The 23873-nt window shown below is 54.5% G+C and overlaps 1 protein-coding gene across 1 annotated transcript in view; it reads left to right on the top strand.

The window, feature by feature from the left end:
- Window positions 1-9641: 9641 nt before the first annotated feature.
- Window positions 9642-23873, top strand: part of PKD1 (polycystin 1, transient receptor potential channel interacting) — a 79111-nt gene continuing 64879 nt past the window's right edge. Inside the window, exon 1 of the mRNA XM_066197825.1 lies at window positions 9642-10050. Coding sequence (XP_066053922.1) covers window positions 9812-10050 — 239 coding nt within the window. The 5' untranslated portion in view covers window positions 9642-9811. The remainder of the gene's footprint in view (window positions 10051-23873) is intronic.

The raw sequence follows: 23873 nt of genomic DNA, 5'->3' as shown, positions 1-23873 counted from the left end.
CCCGGGGCCGGCGCCGCCGCCGCGCCGGGCGCTGGGGGGGCGCGGGAGCCGCCGCCGCCGCCCCGCGCAGGCCCCGCCCCGAGTCCCCTCTCCGCCAATGGCAAAGCGCGGAGGGAGGGGGGCGTGACCTAGCCGCTGGCCCCGCCCCCCCGCGCCCCGCAGCGCCGGCACCGGGAGCACCGGGGGGCACGGGGGGAAACCGGAGGGAACCGGGAGCACGGGGGAACCGGCGGGCATCGGGAGGCACCGGGAGCACCGGGAGAACGGGGGAACCGGAGGGAATCGGGAGGCACCGGGAGGAGCGGGCACGGCGAGAACGGGGGTTCTCGAGGGGTCTGTCCGCCTGAAGGGGATACACTCACCACGGGGCCCGTTCTCCACGCCGCCCCTGCACACCCCGGCCCCGAGGCGCGGGTACCGTGCGGGCACCGGGAGGCACCTCTGGGGGGTCTGCAGGAGCGAAGGGAACCGCGAATGGAGAGCGGCACCCGCACCCCGGGGAGCAGCGTGGGGTGCCCCCCGCCAACGCCGCACACGCCAGCCCCGTAGGCGGGGTGCGCAGCTCCACAGCCCGGTTCGGGGTCCGTCCCGCAACCGCGTCCATCCCTCTGGAGTTTGCCGCAGCCCGGCACGGTGTGGGGAGGCCGCTCGGGGCAGTCACAGACCCTCAGGCGCCAGCAGCATCCCTGGAGGGTGTAAGGATGGAACTGGGTCCAGGCCATGGGGACACAGAGCATGGGCTGCAGGACTGGGAGTCCTGGCTCCCCTAGAGTGTCTCAGCAACTGGTTTCAGTGAGCAACACTTGGCATCTCTGTCTGCTCACGAATGTCATCTGAGGCACTGGAGGTCTCTGAGCCGGAATGAATGAATGAATGTCTTTTGGCTCTGTGACATGTTCCAGCAGCACGGCCACAGCCTGGCTGGGAATGGAGGCCTGGACAGGCACAGGGAAGCAGGAGCGTGGAATAAATCACTGTCAGGAGAAGCCAGGCAGGCACATGGTGAAGATGGAATAAGTGACAGTGCTGGCACAGGGAGTGACAGCTGACACGGCAGGGATCAGCATCCCAGAGAGCCCGGGGCCAGCGCCAGGGCTCGGGTGACAGCCGTGCTGATGCTGAGGGATCATTCACACTGTGGGCATGGATGAGATTTTCCCTTTGGGAACATTTAAATCTACGGTTAATCCCTGTTTAAGGGCCCTGAAGCACCCCGTGGGGAGGAGGAGGAGCAGGCAGCAGGGTTCTGATTTGATTTTGATGGATCTCATGGACAAGGGAGATGGTCCAGGCTGGGAGTGCCTGTGCATGGTTCCTGGGTGAGATCCCCCTACTCCCACCCTGAGTTTTGGGTATGAGCACGGCTGTCACAGGTTTAGGGAATGCTGAGGAGCTCTGGGTCTGCAGCGCTCCTCCGACACAGCTGAGACTGAAGGAAAAGCTGTCACGGTGGAGGCTGATCATCCCACTCCCCTTGATCCCGACAATCCAGCCAGGAGATGGAGGAGCTGCCTCGGCAGAGCAGACTGGATGGCAGGGTTTTGCACTGTAATCTGATTTTCCAGGACGGCTGCAGTCAATAGAGGCTGAGGCCTCGGAACAAAATGCAATGCTGGAACCATCTGTGGGCTGCAGGTTTTTTACCAGCCCCTGGGCCATGGCCGTGCCGCGGCTTTTCCTGGCGGTACCTGCCGAGAGGATACGGGATTCACAGCCCTGGCACCCCGCACCTTCGGGGCACACCCGCCCCGCTGCGCAAGGACTTTGCCCCGTTCCCACCGCCAGTCGGAGATGATGGAAATCTCCATCAGCAGCCCCGTGCTCCGGAGCAAACAAAGCCAGCTGTTTATCGCCGCCGCATCAGGGCAACGCCGGAGGAGATGGCTCCTTATCGCCGGCGGCAGCCGGGAAGCGCTCCCGGATAACTCTGCCTGTAGCAAAGGTCGTGTGCTCCAGCGGCTGCCGCAGGGCTGATCCCCGCTGCCCCCCAAACCCAGCCTCGGCAGAGCTCAGGGCACGGCGGCCAGGAGCATCCCCAGCAAGTTTCTCTTCTGGAGGAAAGGCGTGTGCAGAGACACAGCCTGCTCAGAATCGCAGTCACGCCTGGAGATGTTGCTCCTCATATATTTACAGGAACTAATCAGATAACGGCAGCTGAACTAAGGGGGATATATTTGCTAAAAATAGCTTAATGGAACAACAGACGCCTGGAGATACGGCGTGCCTCGGGGAAGCAGGGCTGCGGCATCTGGCGGGGCTCTGAGCGGGGCTAGCCGGTACTACATATATGTTAATTTGTTCTTAAATGCAGAAAAGCAGCTCGGCCCCATCGGGGTGCTCAGCCCGAGAGGGCCGTTGTGCTGTTGTATAAATGTGAGCACGGAGAGGCAGATGGTGCCACCAGTGCCACCTGTGCCAGCAGCCATGGGGATGGCACCTGCCTCTTGCTCAGCCACCCCTGCCAGGGATCAGAGCTCTGCACAGGACTGGAGACACCAGGAGCCCACCCGGGGCTGAGTGCCGTGCTCTGCCCAGCTGCTCTGCACAAACACTGCGCCTCAGGGCTTTCAATCCGCCTGTTTTCTTTGGCATGGAACCTCGCAGGGTTCTGTGTGCCAGAAGTTCCGTGCCGTGCTCAGAGCCAAGCAAGATATTTCGGTGCGAGGCCACCCCTCCCTCCCTCCTCCTGTCGCTCCAGGTTGTTCCAAAGCTGGCTCGTGCCACAGCTGCCCCCAGCCTCGGCTGCACCGTGGCCCGGGCCTGGCTGGGCTCTCTCCATCCCTACCTCTCCCAGCAGCCTGCCCAGCCTGCTCTCCTCCTGCTCCCAGCTCCTGGTGCCAGCTGGGAGGGAGCAGAGCCGTCTCTCCAGCAGGCAGCCTGCAAGGACGAGCTATTCCCACCAGGCACGATGTCAGCTGTGCCAGCTTGGAAGATATTCATCTTCCTTGCACGGTGACTGCAGGGAGAATGGTGCAGGCTCTTTTCATGTGCTGCTCATGGTGCCTCTGCTGTCACCTGCTGCAGTGCCACCAGCTGAGGGTTGGGGGCCTCTCTGTCTGTGCTGGGCACTGGTGAAGCTTTGCCTCAAATCCTGGGGTCGGTTTCAGGCCCTTCATGACATGGAGGGGCTGGAGCGTATCCAGAGAAGGGAATGGGGCTGAGGAAGGGGCTGGAGAATTCCTGAGGGAGCAGGGGAAGGGGCTCAGCCTGGAGAAGAGGAGGCTCAGAGGGGACCTTGTGGCTCTGCACAACTCCCTGACAGAAGGAGACAGCCAGGGGGGTCAGGCTCTGCTCCCAGGGAACAGGGACAGGAGCAGAGGGAATGGCCTCAGGCTGGGCCAGGGGAGGCTCAGGGTGGATATTTGGAAGAATTTCCTCCTGGAAATGCTGCCCAGCCCAGGGCAGTGTTGGAGTCTTCACCCCTGGAGGGATTTCAAAGCCATGTGGATGTGGCACTTGGGGACATGGGGTAGTGGTGGCTTTGGCAATGTTGAGGAACAGTTGGACTGGATGGACTTGAGAGGCCTTTTCCAACCTAAACCATCCTGTGACTCTCCCAGTCAGGTGTAACTCTGCCAGCTCTGCTCCAGCTCCTTTGCCAAGAGCACACACAGGTCTGGCTCCAGAGTGACTGTAGAGGAAGAGCCTGAAGGCGGCGGGCATCACCTGGATGGGAGGTGTGGGAGGGCAGCTCCTGGGGCTGACAGGCAAACACAGAGAGTTCAGGGTCATGCTACAGAGGAGCAGATATCCCCCAGAGATGTCAGACAGAGGGGAGAGCCCTGCTACAGCCAGCACATCCCCGTGGAGGGGCACAGGGAAGCAGAGGGAGGTGCACAAGACACGGGACATGGCTGGAGTTGGATCCCAGCTCCCTGCCAGGGTGGGCGATGGCTCTGCTGCCTTGGGAAGGGCCCAGCCCACGCAGCACTGAGCAGGCACCGTTCCCTCCCTCACCAGTTATTGTTCTTCCCTCCCCATCCCTCACTTACCTCTGAACACTTCAATCTCCTCGCCTTTGTCAGTGTCGCTGGCTTTTAATTGAAATTCCTCAGACATCTCCTCATCAGCGCAGCCCATCAGTGAGTTTTGTGTGGGAAGTCATTGTTTTCCTTCTGCAGCTGTGAAAGTTAAATTCCAGCGTTTTGCTCCGAGACTACTTTTGTCTCTTCCCTTTCTGACACTGCCAAGCCCAATCTTACAATCTCAACCTCTTTCCTTTGTCTGGATATTTCATTTTCCATCTCTCCTCCGCAGAGTCCCTCTGGTTCCATCTCAGGCTCCTGCACTTCTCTGGCCCATCCTCAGGGGCCGGTCTCACCTGTGGCTCCCTCCAGCCTTTGCCAGTGTTTTCCTTGCAAAGCACTCGGGAGATTTGGAGAGCCCAGCCTGTTACTAACTCTTTATTTCTTGGTGTTCAAATCCATAGGAGCAGCATCCAGCTCCCCAGGAGGGTTTGGACACCCTAGAGCTGGGCAGACATGGAGGTTTCATCCCGGGGCAAAGCCTGAGCCCTCCTTCCCCCACCAAACTGCTCCTTCTCCCTCTCCAGAAGGCAAAGGCAGGCAATGAAAACGTCTTTCCCACAGGACCCACACTGGCAGCAGGAGGGTGGGATGGGGTCTGTGCCCCTGTGCCAAGCCAAGGGAGGTCAGTCCCCTCCTCTGGAGGAGAGCTTTTCTGTAATGTCTGGCATGCCCCCATGGGCATCTCCAGGGAACCTCAGTGCTGCTCTGGCCCCCACTGCCCCCTCCCACACATAAAAGGGTGATTGTGCCAGGTCTTAATGATCCTGCACTGGGCTGAGGCCAGGAAATTAATTTTCCTTGTGCCAAGACCGACACAAGCCAAGGTTTCGGGAGCAGAGGGCTGAGTGCAGGGAAGTCCCCAGCTCAGCAGTCACTCACGAGGACTTTGAGACAGGATGAAGAGCTGGATGTTCAAAAGGCCTTTGAAACAGAGGGAGGGCAGAGCAAATGCCCAGCCTCCCTAATACGAGATTTTTCAGGATATTTTGTGTATTTTAGATGCTTTTCAGACATGCCTCAGCAGCATCAAATATTTTAGGAATATAATCTCAGTTTGGAAATATCGGAGGTATTTTGTAGCTGTACACAAACCCATCCTGAGACAGGGAAGGGTTAGACTGTGGTTGTGGTTTCTAAAGCAAGGGTCATGGGTAAATGTCACAGGTGCCTCTGTTATCCGTGCACACTTGGTCATTTCCATCCCAGAACGATTCACACCAGCCAGACCACGGATGGAGCATGAACCCAACCAGTGCTCCTGAGCCTGGCACTGACTGGTGCCACCACAGCAGAGCCCAAGGAGCTGGAACAAATAAATCCCTGAAAACCCTCATCTTTGGAAATTAGTCTGGCACTGCAGAGCTCAAGAGCTCCCACGGGCCAGCCCTGGGATGGGAGCAGTGCTCTGGGCCTTGTAAAACAATAAACAGTGGTAATGAGCAGCATGGAAATGTGCAAAGGCTCGTAAAGCTGCTGCTCTGCAGAATAAGTCACCCGCTAAGGGCCAGCTGGGGAGAAGCTCCCGATGGATCAGGGGGATGTGTGGCTGCCGGTGCTGTGGCAGCACTGGCTGTGGGTCTGTCCCTGGGCACATCCCCTGGGAGGAAAAGCAAATGCAGCCCCTGAGCGAGCCGGGGAGCAGCAGGAGCCGCTGATGAGGAGCTGGGCTCCCGCTCGCCAGGGGACATGCAAATGAGTGCCCGCAGCGTGCCCAGACGTTCATCAGTGCTAATTGGTGGCAGATGGCTGATGAGACACGGGTAGTGATCCGTCAGCCTCAGGACCAACAGCTTTTGTGTTTCTGCTCTGACACACCTGAGGTGACATTCCCAGTCCGAGTGTGAGCCGGTGGCGCCGCTCCAGGGAATAAACGATCTCGGTTATGATGCAGCTCCAAGTTCTAAGGCTGTTTGTTACTGTTTTCCGAGGAAGGCTGGACATTTCCTCTTAGCAAAAATCTAGTGAGCTTGGGCAATTAGTTTTTATTTCAAAATGACAATGTGTGAGCAGCACGACCAGCCCTTCCAGGCAGCACTTCCAAGCACTCAGAGCTCTGAAGAGCAACCAGCTTCCTAATTCCTAATTTATCCCTGCTCTCTGTCTGCGGGAAGCCATTCCCCCTTGTCCTTTAAAAGCCGTGTGGAGGTGGCACTTGGGGACACGGGTTAGAGGCGGCATTGGCTCTGCTGGGGGAGCACTTGGACCGGGTGGTCTTGGAGGCATTTCCAACCTAGGGGATTGTGTGGTTCCGTGACTCCCGGGCTCGTTCCGGGTCTGTTCCCGGTCTCTATCCCGGAGGCGGTGCTAGAGGGCGCCCAGGGCCCGTGAACCGGCACCGGGAGCGGGTCCGGCGGCTCGGGGCCACCGGAGCTCCCGGGCCTGCCATCGACCGGAGCACGGGGACGGGAACACCGAGGGGAAGCAGGAGCCAGGACTGGGTGGTGGAGATGGTCCCCGCCGGGGTCACTCCTCAGGCAGTGTCATTGCCTCATCCCTGGGGGGATTTAACAGATGTGGCACTTGGGGACATGGGTTAGTGGTGGGCTTGGCAGTGCTGGGGGCACGGTTGGACTCGGTGGCCTTGGAGCTCTTTTCCAGCCTGAATAATTCCATGATTCTACGATCACACAGGAAAGGGGGACACAAAATGCAGCACACAGAGCAACGACCCGCAGGGATGGACACAGCCACTTCTTCCCAGGAGAAATAGGGATCCTCAGCTCCTCTGGGTGCCACTTCCACCAGGTGAGAGTTATTTTTAAGCAGGGAAATAACAGCAAATAGAGCTGTTACCACGGCCATACATAAATACAGCTGCTCTCCAAGGGCCCACAGCTCTTGGCAAGGGAGCAGAGAGGTCAAGAGCAGCATTTTCCCTGCCTTTTGCAAGCCTCAGATGAGGTACTGTGGCTGGGTGCTGCTGGGGGCAGAAGGCTCCGTGTCCTGGCTCCAATCCAATTTCCAGCTGCACAGTTTCCCCTCCGTGGGCCACAAACACACCTGTACAAGAAGGTGCCTGCACTGACTGCTCATGGAGCTGTGCCTGGTGCTGTAGGAGCCAAACCATGTTTCATGTGCAGAAATGGGTGCTGGAGAGGGGGTGCTGCAGGGTTCCAGGGCTATCCAAAGCCATCTGCAGTGGTTTTGGGATCTGGCTGGGGGCTCTAGAGGCAGCAGGGACATTCCTGGTCAGCCACAGCTGTGTCACGTTTTGCTGAGCATGGTGTGTCTGGGATATGCTGGGTGCCTGCATGCAGGACTGGGGGGCCGGGGAGAATTAACAGCCTCTTCACTGGGGTTTTTATTCTGCTTCAAGTAAACAGTGTTGAGAAACTCTCCTGTTCCCGCCAGTGGGAGGAACCAGCAGAATCCCTTCCCCACAACAAGCCATTCCCAGCCTTGCAGAGAGCAGCAGCCTCCAAACGCCAGAGTGCATTTTCCATTTCCATCATTTTCCCCAGCAGCTGCTTTAAAACCTATCCCAGCTCAGCGACAAGGCTTTCCTCTGAGATGAAAAATCGTGATTTGATGTGAACAAATTATTTTCCCTCCGCCCTGTCAAGGTTTGCTCTCTCCTTGCACACTCACTCAAGTATTTCCTTGTTCATTGCCCTCGTTACATCTTGGCAGCCCTGGCTTTTGGGGGAGAGCCCTTAACTTCATTCCATCGGCTGGATTCCATTAGTCAGCTAATCTACTGATTACAATCCACACGCAGGATATTTTCTCCTTACTGTTATCTGAAGAAACATGGGCATCAGTACAAAAGAGAGGGGGAAAAAAAACCCTACAAAAAGCGATTTACAATCCAGGGAGCGGAAATAAATATATCGTAGGCACATAAGGAAGTAGTAAGCATGGAGTTATTTTGGGCACAATACATCATGCAGAGGATGATGTGTGTTTCAAGCTCATTTCGAGCCCAAAATTCAAGGCACAAAATGTTTTTGGAAAGTAAATTCTCACATACATTAAGCACCATGCCAAGGAGTGGGGTTGGATGCTGTCAGGCTTTGCATTTCAGGTTTGTTCAGAGTTTGCATACAGGAAGCCAGAGCCTGACGATCCCATAGCTAAAACCACACAGGTGCTGATGGATTCTGTGGGATCAGGACCACCCTGGATCAATCCCACTGGGCAGAGCCAGAGGTGGGGTCTTTTCCAACTTCAATGATTTTGGGATTCATACCCCACAGTGGACGCACACCCAGTGCTGAAGGGTCAGTCCCTTGTTCCCTAGAGAATCCCACAGACCCAAAATCACAAGTGCCTTTAAAAATCCTACATGATTCAAACCCAAACCATCACCTTGGCTCACCCTTCTCTGTCCTGAGTAAACGCAGAACATGTGAAACACCAACAAATTAGTGTGCGATAATCAGCTGTCACAGCTGTTCCACCCTTTCCAAGCGGGGCTGGGGCTGCTTTTGGGGGGATGCCCTCTGTAATGATGCTTCCTTTGGTTGTATGGAGATTTCATTTTAGTTATATCTCTCAGTCACTTTAAATCAGAAATAATTCGGCTCCCCGAGAAGCTTTGGTGGGACGATGGGTTGATCTCACCAGGTGTGAGCCACAGCCAGTGCCCGGGACCAGTGCAGGGTGAAAGTGACATTGAAACCTGATAGATTTGGTGTGTTTGATGGAGAAAAACAAACAAAAAACAAACAACAAACAAACAAACACACCAAAAATAACCAAAACCACCCCCCCCCCCAAAAAAAAAAACCCCAAAAAAACCCAAAACCAACAAACACACCAAAACAAAACAAAAACCGCACTGGAAAGTCCCTGCCCTGTTCTTCCTCTCTCTCCACGGTACCCGAGTTACCTGCTGCGCTGGAGGTGTGCCACACCCACCGCATCCTGCAGTTCTTACTGCATCCCACAGTCCTTGGGAATGAGCACCAGCCGTGGGAACGGGGGGCTCAGGTGGGCACACTTGCATGCCCAGGCATTTTCAGACAATTGTCATTGTCACTGTCTGCCCTGCCCGGTGTCTGAGCTGCTCCCCACGGGGATAAACCTTGTTTCCCGGGATTCTCCTGTCCCGAGGATGTTCATGTGTCCCAGGGATGCTTCTGTCCTCAGGATGCCCGTAGTCCCCGGGATGGCCCCTGTCCCCCCGGGACCCCGTTCTCTCGGGATGCCCGTGCCCCCGGCACAGCCCTGTCCCCCCGGGATCTCCGTGTCCCATAGCATCCCCGTTCTCCCGGGATGCTCCTGCCCTCAGGGACAGCCCTGTCCCCCCGGGACCTCTCTGTCCCACGGCACCCCCGTTCTCCCGGGACACCTTTGTCCCGCGCCATCCCCGTGCCCCCGGGACTCTCCTTCCCCACGGGATCCCGCTGTTCCCGGGACACCCCTGTCCCCCGAGACCCCGCCTGTCCCCCGGGACACCCTTTTCCCACGGCACCCTCCTGTTTCCGGGCCGGTGCGCTGTGCCAACTCTCCGGAACACCCCGTGCCCGCCGTGCCCCGCCGGCCCATCCCGTGCCGGGAGCCGCGCGGTGCCGGGCCGGAGCGGGGGCGGCCCGGGCTGGAGCGGCGCCGTGTTTCCGCCGGGAGGGAGGCGGAGCGGGGGCGGCCGCGGCCGGGCGGAGCAGCGGAGGAGCCGAGCGGCGCCGGGCCGGGCCGGGGCTGTCAGCGCGGCTGAGCGGGGCCCCAGCGGGCCGGGCCATGGCGGGCGGGCGCTGAGGGGACGGAGCGCGGCGGGGCGAGCGGGCGGGCGGCCGGGGCGGCGGCGGCGGCGCGCCGGGGCCATGCCATGCCCGTAGGGAGAGATGCCTTTGGGAAATGGAGACACTGGAGCACAGCGCAAACATGGCGCCCCGCGGCTGCCGCTGCCGGGCTGGTGCCTGCTCTGCTCGCTGCTGTGCGGGGGGCTCGCCGCCACCCCGGCCCCCGCCTGCCGGCCCTGCGCCCCGGGATGTGCCTGCGCCGCGCCCGCCTGCGCCGTCAACTGCTCGGCCCGCGGCGTGGAGCGCCCGGGGGCCGCCGTGCCCCCCGCCGCCACCGCGCTGTGAGTACCGGCCACGGCCGGGGGGACGGGGGCGCGGGGGGATCGGCCCCGACCGGCAGATGGATAAGCGCGGTGTCCCGCCGGGGGGGATGGAGCGGGAGGTGCCGTGCCGGGAGTTTAGTTCGGGAGGTTCCGTGCCGGGAGTTTAGTTCGGGAGGTTCCATGCAGGAGTTTGGTTCAGGAGATTCTGTACTGAGAGGTTCCGTGCCGGGAGTTTGGTTCGGGAGGTTCTGTACTGGGACTTTGGTGGGGAGGTTCTGTACCAGGAGTTTGGTTTGGGAGGTTCTGTGTGGTGAGTTTGGTTCAGGAGGTCCTGTACTGGGACTTTGGTGGGGAGGTTTTGTACTGGGACTTTGGTTCAGCAGGTTCTGTACTGGGAGTTTGGTTTGGGAGGTTCTGTACCCAGAGGTTCCGTGCCGGGAGTTTGGTTCAGAAGGTTCTTGCGGAATAACGGGAGGAGGGTGTGCGGGAACAAACCGTTGGATGGGGGTTAAACACTCCTTAAATAAATCCGAAAGACGCAGCTAACAAGTCAGGAACGTTTCTCCTGGAAGCGCTGTGATGGGATGACAGATGTGTTTGTGTCTGGGTGCTGGTGTTGTTTAGGGTAGGTCATCAGGCGTGCTCCGTGCAGGGGCACTGGGATGGTCCATGTGTTCTGTCACTGAAATAAACTTACTGCATGACGCAAAAAACAGACGTAGGGGAAAAGTTTGGTTTTCTGTAGGGAGCAACTTTTCAGTTCTTGATGAGACAAAAGCATCGAGTGATTCATATAAGAGAGATGACGTGGGGCCTGGCGCGGTGGATGGGTCTCACATGAACTAATTTCTGGTGGTATTTCACTGCATTAAGGGTCTGCTTTTCTATTTGGATGTTCTTAACTGAGCTTCCACTTTTTAGTGTCAGTACAGAGAGACGGCAGAAGTTGTGGAGTACCACACTAAACGTACATTGTAGGTTTTTACAGGCTGTGCCTGGGCTAACTTCAGGAAAATGTGCACATCTCTAAATCCAGCAGCCAAGGTGTTTTCCAGCTCTTTTCTTGCTAGATATATTTAGGCTTTTGCAAACAAACCAGCCATTGTTTGTTGCAAAAAGTCCCTAACTGGAAAGGACTGGTTTTTATTAAGGCGGTTCTGGATTTCTGTTATCTGTTGGTTTGAGATGGGGATCTGCAGCTCCCGAGTCTGCTTGCTGGCCACTGTAGAGCAGCCTCCTGGAGGCTGTGATGATCCGTTCTTCATTTGGCTTTTTGAGGATTTGGGACTGTTACAATGTGTTTCAGTGGTTGTTAATTTTGGTACTACGTGTTTGAGACTATGTTATTGTTGCTCAGAGGGGCTGAGTTGTAAAAGCTCCCAGAATGTTTTGGATTACATGTTGTGCAGCGACAGATGGAAGTGGGACATAAAGCTCTTGCAGGTGAACAAAACCATGGGAAGGGGAAATATACCAGAGTGATGGATGGTGTTAGTGGCACCCTATTCTGATTCCAGAAGTGTTTGTGTAGGGCACAGAGCTTGTGTTTGGAATTCAGGCTGTGGAATCATCTTTGTCAGGCAGCTCATCACTGTGTGTGCACAGCTGGAAATGTGTGCTGGTCCTGCTCTGAGGGCTGGGGTAAGCTGTGCCAAAGTGGGTTTCTCTCAAGTTTACTGCCCTGTTTGACCTCCTGATGATGGCAGAGACTCAGATGATGGCACCCACTCTTGTTATAACCGTGAAGAGTTTACAGGTTCATTTCTGTTGGGATGGAAGGGACTCTGGCTTATGGCTCAGTGAGGTTATGCAAGTGGTTTTGCCTAATAATTTCAAATTCCTTTTGTTGTACATGGACAGATAAATAACGCTTATATATTCTCTCATTAGGGGAAAATTATTTTTTAATATCTCAACAACCCCTTTTTAAAAAATTAATTATTCTGAAATGAAAGCAAGCCTTTAGGAAGGTCAAGTTCTGAAAATTCCCAATGCCGAAATTCCCTCAGCAAGTCGCAGTCAGCAACTGCGATTCTGTACTTCTGGCTGTAGAAACGAGGCCTAGGAAATGAATTCCTCTTGTGTCCGACGTTTTAGATGGAGCAGCTTTGAGGAAATAAATGCCAACTGCGGCCGCGCTGTTACCAGGAGCGTGGGGAAATGTCCCATCCAAAGAATCACTAAGGAAATGGGCTCTGCTGCTCGCAGACACCACATACCTCGCTGGAAGCAGTCTCCAGGCAGACCAAATGGGAATATTGGCCCCTTCCCATGGCCAGAGTCAGGTTCTTGAAGTGTAACGCAAAGTCTGGCTGGAACCAGGAGCAAAGTCTGGTTTTTCCAAATAATCTGCAGTGCAAAACTGAACTGGAGGAGCCTCGAGTGGCAGCATTTGCACTTCTGAGCCCGTCCGTGCCAGCAATGCTCTGATCCATCTCTTTTCAAGTGCTTTGCTCTCAGCGCTACCGGATTTTGTTCGAGTTTCTTTGAGCCTGAGCTGTTTCTTGAGCTTTCATCACTTATTTCATTCCTCAATTGGAAATAAACCTCATCAAGGCTTTCCGACTTTCCCCTGCAAATACTGATTCTTTCTGACGCGTCTTCGGTGTCGTGGCAGGTTTGAAGTGGAAATTAGAATCTCGATGTAAAAGGATGAGAGTTGAAGCTTCCTTTATTTTCCCCTCATTAGCATGGAATGGTATTTGTGGATGGGTGAGAGGGAGAAGCTGGGATCAGAGGAGCTCTGCTATCGCCAGGCTCCTGCAGAAGCAGATTTGGGGGTCAGAGCTTTCATCCAAAGCCCAGTGGGGTTTTTTGTGGATTTGGCAGCAGGCCCTGGGGTTGCGCTGCCCAGCCGGTGACTTCACCTAAATAAACCTTAAAATAAACAGATCCTATGATTCAGGAACCTGCAGTCTGCTATTTTAAATTTCAAGAGTCAGCAACGATTGGTAGATTTCGATGTTATTACATGATGCAGGAAAAGCTTTTTCAAGGCTTGAGGGGTCTTCAAAAGCAATCAAAAAAAAATTCCAGTTTAAATTAAAATCTAATTCAGGTAAACCCACAGGCAGTGGTGTGTCTGTACAGGAGTGTCCAGGCCACAAAAGCAAAATAGCTCTATTGCTGCTCCTAGAAAAAATTGAGACAGCCTGGAATGTCATTCTTGTAGGAAGCCGTATCCCAGCGAAAACAAGGCTGCGTTTCTCTTTTGTGAGAAATTCTGGAGGGGGAAAAAGGCCCAAATGAGGTGCTAGATAAATATTTTGCCAGCGAGATTCTTTCAGCCTATGGAAGGGACCGTAAGGAACTCGTAGCTATAGTTTGAGTGTGAACAAGGAGGCGATTCTGTGGTGTTGTGTCAAAGCAGAACGGGCTCTGGTGTTAGGGAGGGCTGGGTTCTTTATTGTGCTCCTTCCTAAAGCTTCAGAGAAGTCTCAGTGCTCTTTCCATGACTGAGAAACTTCTTAAAAATTAAAACTTTTTTTTTAGTGGTGTTTCAAAGTGTATTTAAGAAAAATGTCCAGCTCAGGAAGAACAGGCGTCCACCGGAGAGGCAGATTTGAAGGTGCTCCTGCTCTGTGGCAAAAGCTGCAATTGAATAATCCTGAGCAGCTCACACGTCTCACTTTTGGGATTTGTACTTTGGTGCAGCCAAACCTACAAACCCTGGGAGTGACAAAACCCCACACGTTAAAGAACTGTAATTAAACATCTTGGAGCCCCATGAGGCAGGACGAGCTGCTGGTGGAACCCTCTGGGGTTCCTCTTGACACCTGGTGTGTTTTTTCCTGTGCACTGTTTGCACTGATTTTTCCCTGTGTTTCCGGAAATTTGTAGGTTTCCTGGTGGTCTCTTTCTGTGTGTTGCTTTTTCCTTGCTGGAGTGGAAGTGAGGGCTGATCCTGCTCTTCTCCTGCTGGCAAGCCCCCGGCAGGTCCCTTGCGTTTCACTCAGCTGCTTTCATTCTGCTCTCTCAAAGAGTGGATTTAAAAGAAAGCCACTCACTCGGAAGGTAGAACTCACATGGTTTGTTAATGCTCCTCTGCCTTTTATCCCATTTAATGGGATTCCTTGTTTTATCTCTTGTCATGCCACGTTTTCCACACTATGGTTTCCATAATGCATCATCCTTTCTCCATTTCCCCAAGCTTTGTTGTCCTTTGATTGATTGTTGCAGTTCAGCTTGATTTTGTATTTTATTTACTCCATATGTCCCCAAACATTTATCTGAGTTGTAATAAGTGAGTAACAAAGTGAGCAGGGGAAGGAGGACAGCTCGGGAGCAAAGCCGTGCGTTCCAGTGCCAGGGTGGAGCGGACTGGGAGCTGCTTGGATCTTGCTCTTAATGTCAGGAGAGTGCATGGAGCAGCAGTGTGGGGAGCAGGGTGGGTTTTGGGGCACACAGCACTTGTGAGTTAGTCCCTCCACGGCCAACAGTACAATTTTAGGGAGTCATTGTCAGGCTCAAAGAGAAAATTTCCCGTCTCTTCCCCAGTGGAAAGTTGGCGGCTCCGCTCCCGGGCTGTGCTTACGGTGCTATGGCTGTTCAGGGGAATGGCTGCTGCTCCTCACCAGCCCACCCTTTTCTCCCCCCACATCAAACCACCCTCCTCTCCCTCCCCACCATCCCTCCCTTCCCTCCAGCCCTTGCTGAGATGTGGCTCCAAGGCTGAAAAGCCGCAGAGGCTGCGGATCTGCTGGCCACACTCCTCTTCAGCTGCATGGACCAGCTCTGCTGAAGGTCACTTGCTTGTCCCAGAGGAGGGTGACGGTGTCCCCCCCGACCTCTCCAGCCCTTATTTCTCAGCCTTCCTTTGCAGTAAAGAATGAGCCTGTTTTTCATATCGAACCACTGTTCTTTACTTAGACATTGAAACGAAGTTGGCATGTCTGTTTGCCAAAACTAAAAATGTCAACTGAAACATAATGTTAGTTTTTTTGCTTTGCAAAGGGCACAGAAAGCAAAACTCATGTGATTGCTGCCATTCACATTTATTTAAAGGATAGCTGTCATCAGGAAGAGCATCAATAACAGTGCAAGCTGTAGCATTTGCAGTGTATTTATAGGAACTGTGACCAGTAAAGAGATTCTGTCATAGAATCACAGAAGCCTGGGATAGTTCGGATGGGAAAGGACCTTAAAGAGCATCTCATTTCACTCCTCTGCTTTGGGCAGGGACACCTTCCACTGTCCCAGGGTGCTCCAAGCCCCATCCAGCCTGGCCTTGGATACTTCCAGGGATCCAGGGGCAGCCACAGCTTCTCTGGGCACCCTGTGCCAGGGTGTCCCCACCCTCACAGGGAGGAATTTTTTCCATATATCAAACCTCAGCTTTTCCTCTCTCAGTGTGAATCCATTCCCACATGTCCTGTCCCTCACTCCAGGTCCTGATGAACAGTCCTCCTCTGGCTTCCCTGTAGCCTTTTCAGATACTGGAAGGTGCTGTGAGCTCTCCATGCAACCTTCTCCTCTGCAGGCTGAACTTCCTCAGCTTTCCAGCTCTTCCCTTTCCCTTGAAAGATCACATCCTTCTTGATAATGTACAGATAAGCAAAACACAGATAATTACAACAGCTCCTCAGCCAGCTGTTTCTACTACATTAACAAAAACAGTTGCCCTCAGGTTAGCAACAGGTAAATCTCTTTGGCTTCCTGGCATCAGGCCTTGGAAAAACCTCCCTGAGCCGAGCTCAGCAGTGAAGTTTCAGACGTGGCATATGGTCCTGTGTGATTGTGTTTAACCTGCTGTCATGATGAATTCAATTAACAGCCCGTGCTGAGGCAGTGTGCTAGGCTGGGTTGGTGACAGGACTCGCTGTTCATTCACTCTGTGGTGACGGATCTCCCGCCCACGGCGTTTCTGGGTGTTGGAGCGTGGCCCTGCTGTACCTGCAGGCTGGGGCTGTGGGTGCCCTCTGGCAGTGCAGCTTTGGGAGCCGGTGGGATGCTCTTTTCTCGCTGCAGTTGTGCTGGCAGATGCTCGGGAGGACCATGGGAACAGGGCTGTGCTGGGTTCCCCAGCAGCCACAGCCTGCAGCAGCTCGTTTCTGGAGTGACACGGAGTGTGGATCCCAGCCACGACTCCGCCAGCCTGTTCCTAGTCATCCAAAACCGTCCCTGGCCACCACACCATGGCCCTGTTTCTCCTGGTGACAGCTGGGCAGCTCGTTTTCTGCCGGCCTGTGCAGGCAGCTCCTTGTGTGGGGAGCTGTGCGGTGCGGTCTGTGTGTCTGTGATGGAGTCACAGGGTCTCATCACTGCTTGGGAGGGGACATTTCCAGGGTGGGGTTTGTAACCCTCCCAGAGCCTGTGCCCACCTCCTTGGACAGACCTTCAGGGAGCTCCAGGAGAGGGGCTTGTGACAGGGCATGGAGTGCCAGGACAAGGGGGAATGGCTTAGATGGGATATTGGGAAGAAATTATTCCCTGCGAGGTTGCCTGGAGAAGCTGGAAGTGTCCAAGGCCAGGCTGGACGGGGCTTGGAGGGACCTGGGACAGTGGAAGGTGTCCCTGCCCAGGGCAGGGGGTGGCCCTGGCTGCGATTTAAGGCCCCTTCCACCCCAGCCCGTGGGGCGATTCCCCGGTTCCGTGGCACTCGCAGATCCCCGGCAATGGCCTCTCCACGGTTCCATTGCAACATCCCCTGGCAGCCCCTCAGCCCTGGCTCCCGCAGGATCCGCGCTGCCGCTCCGGGCTCCTCTGGCACGGACAGCACCTACGCACATCCAGGGGACATTTCCCTGCAGGGACAGCCTGCGGCGCCTCTCCTTCCTCCCCCTGGCCTTGGGAGCTGGCATGGCAGGCTGTGGACCCCTCTCCCGGCCGGTCGGGGGCCCCTGGTCCTGCCGGGAATGGGTTAATGGGGCCGGGAACCGTGGGAGGGGCGCTCCGAGAAGAGGACCCAGGGTGTGGGCTGAGCCCTCCGGAGGGAGGAACCCGGGGAACAGCTAAGCCTGGGAAAGCGGAGCCCAGCCGGATTGTGTTGGCCAAAGCTGAGCGTTTCTCCCTCAAAACCACGCCTCGGGAAGGGGGTGGAGTGAGGCCGGGCTGGAGCTGCGGGTTTTGGTTTGGGGCAGGTTGGTGAAAGCGTCTGTGTGCTGTCCCGGGAGATTGCTGCGCTGACACAGCCCCAGGGTGGTGAGCTGGGGGGATGAGCCCTTCATCCCTAAAACCGTGATGGGAGCACGTGGATCCCTTTGAGAGCTGGGGGGAAAAAAATCCCATGATCTTTTTTTTTTTTCTTTTTTGGGTGGATTTTTGTAGCACAAAAAATGCTGCTTGAAGCTGCACTGCAGAAGTGCCTATTTTTGGACCTCACAGCTGGCTTGGGTGTGTGTTAGGGCTTGAATGCAGCCTCTCCACGTGTGGCTTGGAAAATCCAGCTGTTCCATTCCTGCCTCTGCTGCCGCTGCTCCCAAATGCCACATTTGCAAGAGCAGGATGCCCATCCTGGCACAGGGGCTATGGGTTGTGCATGGGGACCCTGTGGGGCGTTTGTGGCTCTCAGGTGTTTGAGTGGGGCTGTCAGGAGAGGTGTCAAACAAACCTTCCCTTGCAGGGGATGCTCATGGCCCCCGTGTGCAGCGTCCTGCTGGCAGCGGGACCAGCGCTGTCACTCTGGGAATGTTCACCCGTTTTCCCTCCTGGGTTGCTCCTGTGCTGGCCCTTCCACGAGCAGGGGCTGTGTGGCTGTTTGGGAGCAGAGGGAACCATCCAGCCACGCTCTGCAGCCGGTGCCAGGTCCTCTGTGGGGTGATGAGAGCAAGAACCACGGGCCCTGTTCCATGCCACGTGCTCCCAGCACAGTGCGTGTGCCACATTTCCTCTCCCGGGGCTTGGAGAGCTGAGGGAACAGCTGGAAACCACAATGGGATGCAGTGTGGAACCTCTAAGAAAAGTGTTACAGCTACATTCCCTCCTCTTTGCTGGGCTTTATACTCCCTCAGACACCTCTGCTTAAACTGTGTTGGTTCACCAAAAGAGGAGCAGGACAGGGTTTTTAGGGTGGTGACTGCCCTGTCACCCCCAGACAGGTCCCAGGGGCAGGGGGGACCTGGTGAAAGGCTCTGAGCTCTGGCAGAGCCTGTGCAGGCACTGTGGTGCTGCTGGGAGTGCAGAGCTGGCCCTCAGCAGAGTTGGGTTTCACCCCTCCCCAGATGAAAAAAATGGGTTGGAAAGCTTTGTGGAAAGAGTGAGTTTGCAAAGGAGGGGGTTGGATATGGAAAGAGCAGTTGGCACCTTCCATGTTTCCTATTGCTGTACCAGCTCTGGGGTCTCACAGATTGGTGCAGGCACAGCAGAAGGGCAGCTCTTACCTGAGACCTGCATGTGGCCAGGCAATCCTGCAAAAGCATCAGCTTGGAATATGGGCACTTCCTTTGAGTTTGGCAGAGCTGCTGCCATTCCAGTCTCCTAAATGATTCCAGCAGGATGCGTGTGACTCCTCAGGGATTTGTGTCCCAGAACTGCCCTCGCACCTAAGCACAGCACAGTGAAAAAGAAATCTTCTCCTATTCCCTAAAGCCAAACACAGCACTGAAGTAGGATGCAGAGTGGTTCCCTGGGAGAAGAGTTTCCATTGGAAAGTATCTTGGCTCTTGCCCAAGGCTGTGTGAAGCAGTAGAGGACAGCTCGTTACTGCTACCTGGGTGATTTTCTGGAAGACGACTGTTAACATAAGCAGTGGTTAGTGAAGCCATTAGTCAGGATCCCGTCTCAGCTCCTTCACTGCACAGCAAAAAGAAGATTCCCTGTCCTCCCAGACTCCGGGGACGAGTGCAAGTAGAGAGCCACTGCCACGAGCAGAGTGGCGTTGGCCAGAGATTCATAAGTAATGAATTAAATCTGTGCAGAGCAAAGGTTTCTGTCGGAGTGTGGGAACATTATTTTACTCCTACGGAGGGAAAACATGAAGTCAGTGGCTTTATAGACGGAGCTCTGCGACCTCTGATTGCATGGATCGGTGCAAAGTTTGGATCAGAAGCCTAAAAAAAAAAATTACCGTAGACAAAACTGAGGTGGGAAAACAAAAGCTCGAAGAGGCCAAGGGTTAGGCTTTGTTAGTCTGTGAGTTGTGTTAAGAAAATTCACTGTAGCTGGTATCTGTGTTGGATTGTGTTCCTACAGCAGTAAGGAAGGGCTTTATTTAAGGGAAATTAAAAGGGAAGGTGCTTCTCCTGTGTGCAGGAAAGCTGGGTAGGGCACAGCACAGATCAGACAGCACCGTGGAGACAAAGCTCCAGCTCTCTGGGTGGCACTCGAGGTTCTGCTGGGCTGACACAAGACAATTCCCAAGGTTTAATTGAGAGGGAAGACACACCCTGTTTTCTGCGGGGAGTGCCAGGAGCATCGCTGGTTCCTGAATCTGTTCCATACAACACAATAACTTCAGTAGCCCAACAGCCAGACCCCAAACTCCGAGCTCCAAAGCCCTCACTGTCCTTAACTACTGCATCCAGTAATTAACCATGACTTGGAAAGCTCTGTGCCTTTCCAATGCTTGCAGGACAGTGAACTGTCAAGGTAGCAATGCCACTGGCCTGGGGTAGTTGAATTTCTGATGACATGCACAGATTGCATCTGATACAGCCACAAATTTAAGTGGCATTAACTTGGATTTGCTTTGCGTGTAGTGCCCCACGCTGTGCAGCCAGCCGGGTGGGAATATTTCCCTCTGGCATGTTAGTCTTTGCAGCAATTAAAGGGTTAATTACAGCTGGCCATCGGAGCTCTCAGACAAGCCAGCAGAGCCCACTGCTGTGCTTTGCCTTCCTGTGGATGAGCCACACACATCCGAGCTTGCAGCTTGATCCCACGACTTCAGAGAGAGCTGGGAGAGTTTGGAAATTCATCTCCCAACACCCCCGCTCCCACAGGACCCGCGGCTTCCCCTGGAGCAGGTCCACTCTGGCTGCTTGGGAAAGACATTCCGTAAGTCATCAGAGGATCTTTTCATGTAATCCTGGGATCATTTAGGTTGAAAAACACCTCCAGGCTCGCTGAGTCCAACCTGTGGCCGATCCCCGTTTTGAGGATGGGCAGCCCGGCTCTGGATCCTCCTGTCACAGGTGGGTGCTCTGATCAGCACCCTGAGCTCCCTGTGCAGACTGGCCACAATCCCTCTGTTCCCACTGAGCTGGGAAGTGGCCCTGGAGCTGCTGTCCCCTTTCCTGGCTTGCTCTGCAGCCCTTGGAAGCTGCTGGATCCTGCAGCAGCCCTGGAGGCTTGTGTGCAAGGCCGGGAGGAGCTTCCCTCTGTCCCCCCCTCGGCAGGCAGGGAAGTCAGTGCATACCTTGGTTTGGGAAGGAAGCCGAGCTACTGGGGGCAGTGTTGTCTAAGAGCTGGAACACGAGGGGGGAGGCAGGACTCCTGCTTTTGTTTCCAGTTTGACCCCGGTGGTGTGGGCTGGGCTGTCAGGGATTCCTCTGCATCCCTCTCCCTGACTGAGCCATGGGCCTGAGGCTTCAGTGCTTTGTGGGAGAATTGTCCTGGTTATTTATGGGAATTAGGTGCTTGTGGAGTGTTGCAGTGCTTGGCTGCTGGATAAATGACCAGGGTTTGTAATTGCCTGGTGCTCTGCTCCTCTGGCGAGGAGACAGTAAACATCCCACAGCAGCTCTTGGGAAGGTGAACCTTCAGGCTGAGCAAGGTGAGCACTGGGGCAGCAGAATAGAGATGTGGATTCTGACAGGTTCATTGGTACCCTTGGTCCTGCCTGCACACTTCTTCTTCCTCATCCTCCAAACCAAACACAACCTTGTGCTTGGGGGACCATCCTGAGTAGCAGGTTCTGGGGCCAGCAGGGTCCCACTGTGCTCCCACAGCTGGACAACCATTAGTTCTGCTTTTAAGGCATCTGAAAAAGAAGCAAAGTTTTGTTTTCTGCCCAACTTGTATTTTTTGTTCAGGGCAGAACCAACAGTTTCCCAAACAGAGACATCCCAGCCCCAGCTGGGAAGTCAGTGTTGTGTCCAGTGCAAGGGAGCAGCTCCTGAGGGGAATGTGGTTGCATTTCAGGGTTCCCACTGGGATTTGAGATGGCAGGGATGCCTCCAGTCCTCCTCCTGGCTGCAGCTCCACTTGTGCACTTGTTTCCTTTAACTTCTTGGAGTCCCAATTCTGGCTTGCTCACAGGCTGTGTGACAGTAGAATCGTGGAATAACAGAATTGTTAAGGCTGGAAAACCCTTCCAAGATCTTGGGTCCAACCATTGCCGCAGCACTGCCAAGGCCAGCACAAATCATGTCCTCAGCCATTTCTTGGACACCTTCAGGGATGGTGACTCCACCACATCCCTGGGCAGCCCCTTCCAAAGCCTAACAGCCCTTTCATGAATAAATTCTTGCTGATGTCCAACCTGAACCTCCCCTTCCTGTTTTTCAGCTGGGTAAGGCTGTAGGAGCTCCGTGCACAGAGTGAGGGGGGTGCCTGAGGTCACACGGGGAGTTTGTGTCCAAGTGCAGCTGAGTGTGACAAACACGTGGGTTTGCACGTGGGACTGGTGTGATGTGGAGGTCCTGCAGGGTGAGATGATGGGCTGGGGCTGCTCAGGGATCCAGCTGCTCCTGGAGCATCTTCAGGGTGGTGGAGCTGCCTCCCCTGTCCCGTCCTGGTCCCAAGGGCAGCACAGCATGGCTGAGATGTGCATTGGTTTGAAGTGGGAACAGCAGCAGCAGCTGGTCACTGTATCCCTGTGCCTGCCTGTGAAGAGCTGGCCCTGCTCCTGCTGTCCCTGGAGGTCCCTCCCTGGTGACCTCCAGGCAACAGGATTCATTTGGTGTGAGAAGGGGAGCAGCATTTCATCCTGGACCCGTGCCGGGGTTCTGGATTAATCATTAGTGCACTTAATGGGTTGTAACTCAAAGGCAGAACCATGCACATCACCTGAGGACTCTGCACACCAGGCAGTGGGGATCAGGTGCTGGCACAGCTCTGCTGCCCAGAACTGGGGCTCCCAGGAGGCGTGAGGGAATGGAGGCAGTGGTTAATAGGTAGGATGGTGTTAATCATTCACTGAATTCCTCAGCTACAAACTCTCTCCTCAGTATTTTTTCTGGTGCTGTTGCTGGAAAGGAAATGGGGGTATGTGAAGCAAAACCACACTTAACAACTCACAGTAGCCCTGGTGTGTGCAGGGTTTCTTGCCTTGTGCTGAGGGTGGAGCTCCCCTCTGAGAGGAGACACTTGGATGGTCTGGTAGAGCTGAGCAGTGCTGGGATATTTGATATATCTGCACCTTTTTGGCTGCCCTGGGCCAGGCCCTGGAGAAGGAAGTGTCTGGACTTTCACCTGCCTGAGACCCAAGGAGGATCTGTGTTTTTCTCACATTAGTCAATCACCAACAACCCAGACAAAAGTGAGAGGACTTATCTTAATTAATAAAATAGCAAGGATGCAATTACTTAAAGAGTCCAGCTCTGCCAGCCCAAACATGAGTCAGCTAGCTCTCATAAATCTTGAGATTAAAAAGAAACAAAAGAAGGCCAAATGCTGGTGCCTTTTGTGTTTTGAGCCTGAACTCCCATGTAGGAGACATCTGGAAGCATCTGTGTGTCTCACCGAGGAGATACAGAGGAATAATAGATTTCAACGAAATGGAAGGGAAGGAAAAAACAGCGATTATAATTTAATGTCATGATTCCAGGAGACAAGGGAGCCCACCACTTCTTTTAGGACAAAGACTGAGTGTATTTTCTAATTCTTTTTGGGGTAAAGATGTGTGATGTAGAGCCAAGTACCACAGGACCAGGTAGAGGAATTTTTCACATGTGAGTGAAAAATAACCCAGTTGGTGTTAGTCATGCAGAATGTGTTAGCAGTTCGACAATGGCCTTAAACACTGAGTAGGATCCAATTTAAACTCATAAAAGTGAGGAAGTCTGGACTTGGAGCCTGTTCTTCTACCTGTGTACACAGCCGTGCATGGAGTAGCTGTGGCATAAACAGCCTGGGAAGGCGTTGGGATTTCTTTTTACTCCATTAAACAGTTGTCATTTGTTTCCAAGGGTTTGATTTTTATTGCTCCTCCTGTTTCACACAGCAGGAAATTAAAAAAGAAGCAGCCCAACACACAAGGAACAGATGCAATTTTTTTGTTTGCTCAAATTCGGCCGAATGTAGGAGTTGGGGCTCCAGGTTGCTTCACAAAAATGTCTTAATGTCTGATGATCCTGAATGTAAGAAAAATATGTGAAATCCATCATCAGGCCTGTGGGGTGGTGATCTTAGAGGTCTTTTCTAACTATTCCACGATTTGACTTTTTGTGTAATGTGGGAACGCCGGTCATGAGTACAAAACACCTTCTGCAGTTACAGCCGAGGCTGGACAAAAGCATGGTTGTCTTGCTTCTAGCACCTCCCCTTCCCTCTTCCCATCTCTGGAAGTGTCCAAGGCCAGGTGGAATGAAGCTCTGAACAACCTGGTGTAGTGGAAGGTGTGGAACTGGGTGATTTTTAAAGTCCTTTCCAACCCAAACCATTCTGTGATTGTACAATTCCCTTGCTCTGCTGTCAGCCCCAGCATCATCCCTCTACCCTGCAGGATCGGGGGGAGCTGCCCTCCCTGTGGAGCCCTCAAAATGCCAGATGTGCTCCAGAGCCAGCCCTTGCCCTCCTGGGTCCCTGCCAGGCTGTCAGAAGGGTCTCAGGGTCACAGTCACTCTGTGTATGCAGGCTGTGCTCTCCGGGGCTGCTCTGCTTGGGGAGCGCTCTCCAGACGGGGCAGGAGGCAGGTCTCAGAGTTTTCTTGGCAGGAGGGTGTGGAAAATGTTGGAAAGAAAAAATGGAGCTCAGGCAGTCTGCAGCCGTGTCTGCCTCGGGATGGCCGGGAGCTCAGCCCC

Source organism: Chamaea fasciata, unplaced genomic scaffold, assembly GCF_029207755.1.
Source record: "Chamaea fasciata isolate MVZ Bird 193981 ecotype frontalis unplaced genomic scaffold, bChaFas1.0.hap1 SCAF_16, whole genome shotgun sequence".
In the NCBI taxonomy this organism is placed as follows: domain Eukaryota; kingdom Metazoa; phylum Chordata; class Aves; order Passeriformes; family Sylviidae; genus Chamaea; species Chamaea fasciata.
The sequence above is the reverse complement of the archived record's forward strand: the minus strand, read 5'-3'. Positions and strand labels throughout refer to the sequence as shown.